This window comes from Leucoraja erinacea, chromosome 23, assembly GCF_028641065.1.
Source record: "Leucoraja erinacea ecotype New England chromosome 23, Leri_hhj_1, whole genome shotgun sequence".
Classification (NCBI taxonomy): Eukaryota; Metazoa; Chordata; class Chondrichthyes; order Rajiformes; family Rajidae; genus Leucoraja; species Leucoraja erinaceus.
In genome coordinates, this window is record NC_073399.1 from 34503786 (window position 1) to 34516033 (window position 12248).

A 12248-nucleotide genomic window follows, 5' to 3' on the forward strand; every position below is an offset into this window, starting at 1 on the left:
GCAGAAAGTGCAACCGCTGCTGCTCTCTCTTAACTAGTGATGCGATGTTTTGTGACCAGGTCAGACTGTTCGTGATCTGCACCCCCAGGAACTTAGTGCTACTGACCAACTCCACATCGATGTCATTAATGTGTAGTGGTGTGTGACTGTGCCGGTTTCTCCTGAAGTCGACGATGACCTCCTTTGTTTTGTCAACATTCAGGATCAGATTGTTCGTGTTGCACCATTCCACCAGTTGTTTCACCTCCTCCCAGTTCATTGTCGTCCCGGATAAGGCCCACCACTGTTGTGTCATCTGCGTACTTCATGATATGGTTTGTACTAAACCTGGCACAACAGTCGTGGGTCATCAGGGTAAACAGCAGTGGACTCAGGACGCAGCCCTGAGGGGAACCGGTGCTCAGAGAGATGATGTTGGAGGTGTTGTTTCCAACCTGCACTGACTGGGGTCTGTCAGTGAGGAAGTCCAGTAGCCAGTTACTCAAGACGGTGCTGAGGCCCAATGAACCCAATTTGCTTACCAAGTGCTGAGGGATGATTGTATTGAATGCTGAACTGAAGTCCACGAACAGCATTCGCACATGTGTGTTCTTCTCCTCTAGATGTGCCAGGCTCAGGTGGAGTACGGAGGATATGGCGTCCTCTGTGGAGCGGTTTGGCCTGTAAGCAAACTGAAACGGGTCAAGTGTGGAGGGGAGTCTGGAGGTAATATGTGTATGGTATGATTGGACTCATGTTCAAGTTCATTGTCATATACGCATGTATGGCGAGGTACAGGAACAATGAAAAGTTTAGCTTGATTTCATGGTAATGATTTGCCTGGATACCATGCAGAACAAAGCTTTTCACTGTCCTTCAGCACATGTGACAGTAATAAAGCAATGCCGCTGCAGTTCATTTGTTGAAGCTCTTCCTAAAGTGCTATTGGGAGGGAATTCCAAGATGTAAACTTTCCAAATATGAACAAATAGTAATATACTTTCAAGTCAGAACAACTTTACATCATTTCAATCTTACTGCAGGGAGACAGACATGGAGAGGAGCTTTGCACTGGAGCTACAAATGGAATTGAACATTGTGCAATCATCAGCCAACTTCTAAATTGATGATGGACGGAAGGTTATCAATGAAGCAATAGAATATGCCTGAGCTTCAGACGTCTGAGCAATTTCCCACATTGTCGGGCGGAGCCATTGTTCTAATTGCACTTGAGCAGTTTGGTGAGAGGCACGCCTAGTTCTCAGTTTAGCAGATGGAATATCTTCTGCCCCGGCAGCTTTTAGTGACTCAGCCGTGTCTTTATACCACATGGATTGAAGTTGCAGACAGACTTTGTGATGGTTGGATCTTAAGAGCAATCAAAGATGGGTCATCCACTTGACCTGTCTGACTGAAAGATTGTAAATGCTTCAGCCTTGCCTTTAGCACTCACATGCCGCTCCCACCATCACTGAGGGTGGGAATGTTCTTCGAACATCTTGTTGGTTAATTGTCTCCTACCATTCCTGACTGGGTGAGATAGGACTGTAGAGCTTTGATGTGATCCATGGGTTATGAGAACACTTTGCTCAATTTGCTAGTCAGCACATTTGTAGTTGAGCTGCAGCTTCACGCAGTTTGCACCTCATGTCTGATGCTAGTGTAAACATGCCCTTCAGCACTCCCCACCAGACCAGGGCTTATCCCCGGCTTCACTGGAATTGAGCCAACCATGTGCTGGGGCATGACGTTACAGATGGTGGAGGTGTACATATCCACTGCTGCCAATGGCCCACTGCATAGAGCTCTACACAGGTCAATAGACAATAGGTGCAGGAGAGGCCATTCGGCCCTTCGAGCCAGCACCACCATTCAATGTGATCATGGCTGATCATCCCCAATCAGTACCTCATTCCTGCCTTCTCCCCATATCCCCTGACTCCGCTATTTTTAAGAGCCCTATCTAGCTCTCTCTTGAGTTAGATAGACTAGGGGCAAGTGGAGTCAAGGGATAGGGGGAGTAGGCAGGCACGGGTTATTAATAGTGGACGATCAACCACGATTACAATGAATGGCGGTGCTGGCTCGAAGGGCCGAATGGCCTCTTCCTGCACCTAGTTTCTATGAAAGCATCCAGAGAACCCACCTCCACTGCCCTCTGAGGCAGAGAATTCCGCAGACTCACCACTCTCTGTGAGAAAAAGTGTTTCCTCGTCTCCATTCTAAATAGCTTACTCCTTATTCTTAAACTGTGGTCCCTGGTTCTGGACTCCCCCAACATCGGGAACATGTTTCCTGCCTCTAGCGTGTCCAAACCCTTAACAATCTTATATGTTTCAATGAGATCCCCTCTCATCCTTCTAAACTCCAGAGTGTACAAGCCCAGCTGCTCCATTCTCTCAGCACATGACAGTCCCGCCATCCCGGGAATTAACCTTGTCAGTTAGCAAAGTTGAGGCTGATGGAAGCGAAGGGTCACTAGGGATATGAGTAGGAGATTAGTTCAAAGACAGAAAAGTTCTACATCATCAAGTTCGCTGACGACACCACTGTTGTGGGACACATAACTGATGGGGATGAGTCAGAGTATAGAATAGAGATCGACCGACTGACCAAATGGTGCCAGCACAATAACCTGGCTCTCAACACCAGTAAAACCAAGGAACTGATTGTGGACTTTGGAAGGGGTAGGATGGGGACCCACAGTCCCATTTATATCAACGTGTCGATGGTGGAAAGGGTCAAGAGCTTCAAAATTCTTAGGCGTGCACATCTCTCAAAATCTCTCCTGTTCCGAGAACACTGATGCAATTATAAAGAAAGCTCATCAGCGCCTTTACTTCCTGAGAAGATTACGGAGAGTCGGTGTGTCAAGGAGGACTCTCTCTAACTTCTACAGGTGCACAGTAGAGAGCATGCTGACCGGTTGTATCGTGAACTTGAGCACCCAGGAGTGGAAAAGACTACAAAAAGTAGTAAACACTGCCCAGTCCATCATCGGCTCTGACCTCCCTACCATCGAGGGGATCTCTCACAGTCGCTGCCTCAAAAAGGCTGGCAGCATCATCAAGGACCTACACCATCCTGGCCACACACTCATCTCCCCGCTACCTTCAGGTAGAAGGTACAGGAGCCTGAAGACTGCAACGTCCAGGTTCAGAAATATCTGCTTCCCCACAGCCATCAGGCTATTAAACTCAACTCAAACAAACTCTGAACATTAATAGACCATTATCTGTTTATTTACACGTTATCTGTTTATTTATTCATGTGTATATATATTTATATCATGGTATTTGGACACACTGATCTGTTCTGTATTCATGCCTACTATATTGTTGTGCTGAAGCAAAGCATGAATTTCATTGTCCTATCTGGGACACATGACAATAAACTCTCTTGAATCGCTTGAATCTTGAATCTTGAAGAAACCAGAGGGGAATGTGGGGGGGGAATGCTTGATTTCCAGTCTAGAGGAATTTGGACTGTGGTGTTCCCCACAGATCAGTGCTACAAATGCAGCTAGATTCAATATGCGTCAACATTTCTAAATTTGGAAATGACACAAATCTTGGGCATGAAATGAGGCAAAGTGTAAAATCATAGTCTGCTGGAATACATAGATAGGCTTTGTGATGGCAGATGACATTTAATAGAAGTGTGAAGTGAGACACTGTTGCTGAAGAAAATAAGCAAAGAGAAACAGAGGGTTTGCAAGAACAGAGGGACCTGGATGTCACAGGCATGTTGGGAGTGGTTAGTAAAGCATATGGTATCTTATGCTTTGTAAATAGATGCAGAGAATACAAGAGCAGGGAGGTGATCTTGAATCTGTATAAAACAATAAAGAGGAAGAAGATTGGACTTTTTTGCCTTCCATCAGTGAGGAATGTGGGGAATCTGCTGTGGTGGATGTTTATGTTAACTTTTATGTATTTGTGTATAGCTGTATGGTAATTCACATATCAATGTACCTTAATTGGTACGTGACAATAAAAGATCTTGACCCTTTGAACAATCATTCAACACCACAGAAGTGATGTGTGAAATTTTCCTCATCTAATTTTGTGAAGTTCCCAGAAAAAGTGCAGAAAACATTAACTCGAATGAAAAGCTGGGCCAGTTTGCCATGGAACAAAGGTTGAGAGAAGATTTAAATGAGGTGGACAAGATCAGGAATGGTTTAGAGGGGGAATGTTTGTCCTCAGCAATAGAATATTGGAGGAGCAAGAAACATAAATGTTATTGTTTTACTAAAGATATATGGAGAGTGTGAAGTTTAATAAAAACATATAGAACCACCACAGCTTGGAATCAATCTAAAAAATGTTCCCAACCCAAAACATGCCTATCCAATTCTTCCACGGGTGCTGCCTGACCCACTGAGTTACTTCAGCACTTTGTTTGGCTCATGATTAAGGCATCTGCAGATTCTTGAGGCTATAGCTTGTAATTTACTGCTCATAAAGATGGTTGAAATCAAAGCAAACAAGTCTTTTAGGTCATAAGACACAAAAAAGCTGGAGAAACTCAACGGGTGCAGAAGCCATCTCTGGAGAAAAGGAATAGGTGACTTTTAGGTGACGAGAGGAATAGGTTCTTCAGACTTCAGTCTGAAGAAGGGTCTCTACCCAAAACATCACCTGTTCCTTTTCTCCAGAGATGCTCTCTGACCCTCTGACTCACTCCAGCTCTTTGTGTCAAGCTTTGGTTTAAACCCGCAGTTCCTTGCTACACTCTTTCAGGTGATAATTGGATAGGCACTTGAAAGAAAGCAATTTTCTAGAAGCTGATACAGACATAATGAGTAAGAAGGAACTGCAGATGCTGGTTTAAACCAAAGATAGACACAAAAAGCTGGAGTAACTTAGAGGGACAGGCGGCATCTCTGGAGATAAGGAATGGGTGATGTTTCGGGTCGAGACCCTTCTTCAGACTTAATGAGCTGAATCACCTTGTTCATTGATGCAACACGCACCATTCCGTGACTCCTTGTAGGACTGCAATGGGTCAAGAAAATTATTCGCTGGTATCTAGTCAACAGGAATTCAGAATGTGCAATAAACCTTTAGCTCCAGCAATGAAGTATACGCCCCAAACAATGAATTAAGAAAAGTATTTCTCCTTCCTGATGTGATCCCTAGCACTAGATGTCATATTCCAGATGAGATTAACAGTTACTGATCAGAAATCCAATGGATACCAACATCATTTTTATCCAGTACAATATTTTCTTACTTCTTAATACAAATTTACTGCAAATTGAATTAAATTCAAATTAAACAGACCTGTATCTCTACAGATATCAACTCACATCTTACAAAGCTACTGGCTCTTTGAGATAAGTTGCATGAGAATGGACAAGAAAATATCATTGCATTCTGATCAAAGTTCCTTTTGGCCTGTTGGTAACCTGTATTCTTCTGGACATTTACTGTGTGGTTGATGTTGGACCACATTGTGACCATAAATGAGTTCAGCATGCTCAAATAGTGCAGTGCAAAAAGCAGTCATTACCACATTTAGTTAGTTAGCCAATGATCTCACTCCTCAATGCATGACTTCTTTTTCTTCTTGCGTATGGCGTGCACAGCCTAAAGTTGTGGGACAACTTGTTCTATTTGATCTTATTTGATTGTGCACGCCAGGTTGATTGCATTCGTCGAAACAGGACGGACCACGTGAAGGTTGCAATCTCCCACCCCAATGTAAGACTGAGAGAGGCAATCTTGTTTCAAGGTGGGAGAATACATTGCAAGTCAGTTGCTACCTGTTCTCAATAAGCATCTCTGAAGAAGGGTCCTGACCCGAAACGTCACCTATTCCTTCTGTCCATAGATGCTGCCTAACCCGCTGAGTTACTCCAGCATTTTATGTATACCCTCAAGAAGCTCACATCAAAGGTTGGCTCATTATGAGAACGGAAAACTCGTGCAATGCCCCTGCAGTTCAGACACCAGGAACTGCAAATGCTGGAATCTTGAGCAAAAAAACAACTGCTGGGGGAACTCAGCAGGTCAAGCAATATCTGTGGGGGCAATGGACAGATGACATTTCAGGCCAGGACCCTTCTTCAGGCTGGAGTTGGAAAAGGGAGGTAGGGTTGGGGCCTGGCAAGTGATAGATGGATACATGGAGTCGTACAGCATAGAAACGGGTCCTTTGGCGCACCAGATTCATTTCCCCGTCCACACTGATCCCATTTGTCTACAATAGGTCCTCAAACATCTATGCCTTGCTTATTTAAGAGTCTGTTAAATGTTTCTTCAACATCTAACTCCATCACCTCCTCTTGCAAACTGTGGATCCTGCACCAAATCACTTGACAGGGAGGGGATCTTATTGAAATATAAAATTATTAAGGGATTGGACACACTAGATGCAGGAAACATGTTCCCGATGCTGAGGGAGTCCAAAACCAGGGGCCATAGTTTAAGAATAAGGGGTAAGCCGTTTAGAACTGAGATGAGGAAAAACCTTTTCACCCAGAGGATTGTGAATTTGTCGAATTCTATGCCTCAGAAGGCAGTGGAGGCCGATTCACTGGATGTATTCAAAAGATAGTTAGAGCTCTTAGGGCCAGAGGAATCATGGGATATGGGGAGAAGGCAAGAACGGGGTACTGATTGTGGATGATCAGCCATGATCACATTGAATGGCGGTGCTGGCTCAATGGACTGAATGGCCTACTCCTGCACCTATTGTCTATGTATCTATGTAACTCCAAGGTCCCTCTGTTCACTAACATTTTTAGCCTTCTGCCATTTACTGTGCATTTTCTACCTGTATTTGTCTTCTCAAAACCACCTGTCCAATTTTAAAGGTTTAGGTCTAGATTAATTATTGTCATGTATACCAAGGTAAGCTTTGAAATGTTTTGTTTTGTAATCAAATCAGATAATGCTCTACATAAATACAATCATGCCGAAATTAAATTGGATAGGGCGAAGGAAAAGATACAGAGTGCAGAATATAGTTCTCTGCATTATAGCACAACAGTTTCAGATACAAAGTGTAATGTCTGCAATGAGGTAGAGGTGAATCTGTATATACCCCAGCTTTTGAAAAGACTGTTCACAAGCCTGATAACAGAAGGGAATAAGTTTTCCTGAGATTGGCGTCTCAGCATCTCGGAAGAAAAGATACAGGGTTAAGTCTGAAGAAGGGTCTCAATACCAATTCATTTTCTCCAGTGATGCTGCCTGTCCCGCTGGGTTACTCCAGCTTTTTGTCTCAATGGAGGAGCACAGAACTCTCTGCAATTTCCTGCGGTCTTGGGCAGTTCCCAAAACTGAGTTGTGATACAACCCGACTGCATGCTTTCTGTAGACGCAAAATGCTGGAGTAACTTAGCAGGACAGGCAGCATCTGTGGAGAGAAGGAATGGGTGACGTTTCTGGTCGAGACCCTTCTTCAGACTGAAGTCAGGGGAGTGGGCGGCACAGAGGTAGAATGTAGTCAGAGACAGTAAGACTGGTGGGGGAACTAGGAATGGGGAGGGGATGGGGAGAAAGAGGGAAAGCAAGGGCTATTTGAAGTTAGAGAAGTCAATGTTCATACCACTGGGGGTGTAACTACCTATGCTTTCTGTGGATACAGGAGGTCAACACACCCAGCGCGGGGTGGATGTAATAGAAACATAGAAACATAGAAATTAGGTGCAGGAGTAGGCCATTCGGCCCTTCGAGCCTGCACCGCCATTCAATATGATCATGGCTGATCATCCAACTCAGTATCCCGTACCTGCCTTCTCTCCATACCCCCTGATCCCCTTAGCCACAAGGGCCACAATGGTAAATAAGCAGCACAATCCAGCAGGAAGGGGATGACCCAGTTGCTGTGGGAGTTCTCAATGTTTTGCGGGGAGGCGGGGCGGGTGGGGGAGTGGCTGACGCGGGAGCGCGCGGCCAGCTGGCGGCGGGACCCAGGCGGGGGCGCGCCCGCGGTGTCGGGCTTCACGCGGGGGCGCGCAGGAGCCGTCAGGCCTGTGGCGGGAGCGCGCAGGAGGGAGGGGGGAGAGGGCGGGCGAGTGCGGCGTCAACAGAGAGCGCGGCGAAGGCCGGTGGAGCGCGGCGGCGCCACAGACAGGCAGTAGCTGAAGCTGAGGAGAAATCACATTATTTTTCTTTTTAAAAACCTCCTCACGCTTTAATGGGGTGTAAATAATCCGTTTATTGTTTTGCTCCTCGCACATTATATATATATATAGTTTTTTAAACATGGAACTAGACGATGGGGTGGTTTACCAGGACGACTCCAACACCAACGTGATGTCGGAGCGGGTGTCGGGCCTGGCGGCCAGTATTTACCGCGAGTTCGAGCGCATGATCCGCAAGTACGACGAGGACGTGGTGAAGGAGCTGATGCCGCTGGTGGTGGGCGTGCTGGAGAACTTGGACGCCGTGTTCGCCGAGAACCAGGAGCACGCCGTGGAGCTGGAGCTGCTGAAGGAGGACAACGAGCAGCTCATCACGCAGTACGAGCGGGAGAAGGCCCTGCGCAAGCACGCCGAGGAGGTGAGTGAGTGAGCCGGGCCGGGCCGGCGGCGCTCTCCTCCCGCCACCGGGCGCCCCTCCCCAGGCCAGCGAGGCCGGGGCCCGCTCCGACCTCTCACTCGAACCTGCTCTTCAAACCCCGCCCCCTCCCTCGCCCTCGCCCTGATTGGTCCACTCCGCCCGGCCTGAGCCTGCCCCCTTCCTCTGCCCGCCGCCGATTGGACGTTCGAGTTGTCGGTCAAGCCCGCCAGCAAGATGCGTTGCACCCGGTGACAACATAACCGGGGCCTTGTGTACTTGTGTCTTCAGTGAGGTGGTGGTCACTGAGGAAGCGGCGAGGCACTTGACCGTTGTGTTTCCCACCGCCAGATTCCTGGGTGAATTGGCACACTGTTAGTCTGCGGGAAGAAGCGCTGCCCTGGCGCGGAGCCGCAGCGGAGCCAAGTTTCCATGATACCAGCCGCCTGCAGAACTCTCAGAAACATAGGTGCAGGAGTAGGCCCTTCTGCCCTTCGAGCCTACACCGTCATTCAAAGAGATCATCGCTGATCATCCAAAATCAGTAACACGTTCCTGCCTTCCCTCCATATCCCCTGATTCCGTTAGCCCCAATATCTAATCTAACTCGTGAATACATCCAGTGAATTGGCCTGTGGCAGAGAATTCCACACAGATTCACAACTCTCTGGGTGAAAAGGTTTTTCCTCATCTCAGTCTTAAATGGCCTAACCCTTATTCTAAAACTGTGACGCCTGGTTCTGAACTGTCCTTCCTTCCCCCCCCCCACCCTCACATCAACACAAAGTTGCCCCAAACATAGTCTAACCATTTGTTGATTCTTACTTCTTTTTACCCGCCCTCCTCCCCAGCATCTCGGATTCTAATCTTAAAAGACCAATGGCTTCCCCGCAGAGACATTGTTTAGGAGCTTGTTCCTAACAATAATATCCTGTCTGAAACCAAGTACAGGGGGTTAAAGAGGATGTATTTTGTAGGCAGGTGTGGTGTACAAATGAGCGTTCAGTTTGGTATCGATGACAACGTAGTTCCTCTTATTTCAAGCAAAGTTGTCTTTTTAAATCACGCTGACAGCTGCTGCATTTTATGTGCTTTGTGTTTATGAATTGGTGGGTGGGTTTCTCCCGTTATTTTTGTTGGTGATCAGAATCTTGTGTTGGTAAATAGCAGCAATCTACACATAATGTGCAAAGCATGTCATGAGAGTTGTACTGGTACCATACGATATAACTTTATTTATCCCAGGTGGGAAATTGCCAACAGTCATAAAACTGAACAAGGTACATGAAACTAAAGTGAGAGTGAAAGTCCAGGATTGGGGATGTTCAAAGATTCGAGGGGGAGGGTATAAAGATTGAAAAGACTGGGCTTGTATTCACTGGAGTTTAGAAGGATGAGGGGGATCTTATAGAAATTTCTAAAAGAACTGGACAAACTAGATGCAGGAAAAATGTTCCCAATGTGGGGCGAGTCCAGAACCAGGGGCCACAGTCTTAGAATAAAGGGGAGGTCATTTAAGACTGAGGTGAGAAAAAACTTTTTCACCCAGGGAGTTGTGAATTTATGGAATTCCCTGCCACAGGGCAGTGGAGGCCAAGTCACTCGATGGATTTAAGAGAGAGTTAGATAGAGCTCTAAAGGCTAGTGGAGTCGAGGGATATGGGGAGAAGGCAGGCACTGGTTATTGATAGGGGACGATCAGCCATGATCACAATGAATGGCGGTGCTGGCTAGAAGAGTCGAATGGCCTCCTCCTGCACCTAATTATCTATGTTATCAAAATTAATATGCACGTTGTAGGATGATATAGCTATCTATCTTTAGTAATATATAATCTTGTTCTTCCAATATGGCCTTGCAATAAAACAGAAGACAATTACCTATCTTGCTGTTACTCAGTATGATCCGAAGGCAGAGCCTAATCTTAATTTCTTTCTCCATAAGCTTACTCTTCCACTTTCTTTTTCGAGTGTTTACCTCTTGAGATGGTGCAGTTTGCCCTCTGCATGAGATCTGAAAGACCCTAAGTTTAGTGATTTCCCTGAAAGTGGTTTCCTCTGGCATGTAGTATTGACGTTCAAGACTAGATTTTGTTCTCAAGTGGGACTTGATCGCTCACACCTCATCAGAACCAAAGTCTCTTCAGCTGAGCTGCTAAAGTATCATCTTTGTATTGAGTTTTGAGGGATATTTGACAGTAAGGTTCTCTGGTAAATTAATGAAGCTGTTATTTATGATCTCTCTAAGACCAGCTACGTTTATTGCTGCTTTTGCTGAGCCCTGATTCAACATGCATTGGAAATCAATGGCATAGGGTTGACACCCTTGATAAAATCACTGTTTACAAGCACTAGGTTGTTGTACAGTGTTCATTGCTCATGTCTGCTTTGGGTGCACAATGACATTCCATACACTACATTACGTTGCCATGAGAGAAGATGCAAAAAGTCGTTTTTCAAGAAGATGATTGATCTCCTATGACCTTCACAGGGAATTGGGGGTGGGCAATAAATATTGCTAGGGTGATAGGGAGGTGTGTATGTCTACAGATGTCTGGAAATCCAGTGGTTCAATTATTATATAAATTTGGTGATCTATTTATTGACATTAACATAAACAGAATAGTGGCATATTAGCATTATTTTCTCAAACTAATTGAGATTTTTTTAATATGTTAGTTGTGACTTCAGCCCTCCATGTTCCACAGTCTGTAATTTTTCTTTTAAACTATGGTTTTCACTGTAACCTCCTTCTCCATGAAACCAACCACCCTGCATCAGTCGTTTAGCCAGTTCGGATGTTTCCAATGATTTGCGATAGATTATTGTACAATCATCCACAGGTGAAGTGGTTAGTTTCTCATTCTATATTGAAGGTGCTAAATAAAATGCTTGCTGTTTTCTTCCTCTAAAAGAAAGTTGGTTTGAATTAAAGGATTGAAGCACAGGAGGTTGTTGATGTGTCATGGGGTTATTGAGCATGGAAACGGGCCCTTCGGCCCAACTCGTCAAGGTGATCATGCTAGTCCAACGTGGATACGAAACTTGGTCCCTTCGTATCCATGTACCTGTCAAAGTGTCTTTTAAAGGTTAGAAATGTACCTGCTTCTACCATTGGCAGCTCATTCCATCTACTCATTGCCTTCTGTGTGAAATAGGTACCCTTCAATTTGCTTTTAAATCTTTCCCCTCATTCACTATACGCCAACCTGCTCTTACTCTGCTGGCTTGATTAAATTACTTTAGTCATTTGTCCCATCTTGTTCCGTTTGTATTTTTACCTTGCATCAATTTCTTAGCTAATGTGATTTATTTTGTCATGAATGAACAGCATGCAGCTTAATGTATGCAGTTTAGCCTCTTCCTTTTATTCTTTTGTGCTTTAAATTATGTTTTCCTCTTATCCCACCTGAGCTGGTTTAAATGAAGATAGACACAAAATGCTGGAGTAACGCGGCGGGACAGGCAGCATCTCTGGAGAGAAGGAATGGGTGACGTTTCGGCTCGAGGCCCTTCTTCAAACAAATTCTATTGAATGTCTGTGTTGACCACTTGAGTCATTCAGAACTAATCTTGTAATCTTATTGTTCAAGAAGGAATTGCAGATGCTGGAAGATTGAAGGTACACAAAATTGCTGGAGAAACTCAGCGGGTGCAGCAGCATCTATGGAGCGAAGGAAATAGGCGAGGGTTCGGGCCGAAACCCTTCTTCAGACTGATAGGGGGGGGGGGGGGGGGGGGGGGAGAAGGAAGGAAA

The 12248-nt window shown here is 45.5% G+C and overlaps 1 protein-coding gene across 4 annotated transcripts in view; it reads left to right on the plus strand.

Annotated features, from left to right (window-relative positions):
* Positions 1–7993: 7993 nt before the first annotated feature.
* The window catches only part of spag9b (sperm associated antigen 9b), a 132994-nt gene continuing 128739 nt past the window's right edge, over positions 7994–12248 (plus strand). For all 4 annotated transcript variants that reach the window (XM_055654288.1, XM_055654290.1, XM_055654289.1 and 1 more), the window contains exon 1: positions 7994–8495. In XM_055654288.1, coding sequence (XP_055510263.1) covers positions 8199–8495 — 297 coding nt within the window. In that variant the 5' untranslated portion in view covers positions 7994–8198. The remainder of the gene's footprint in view (positions 8496–12248) is intronic.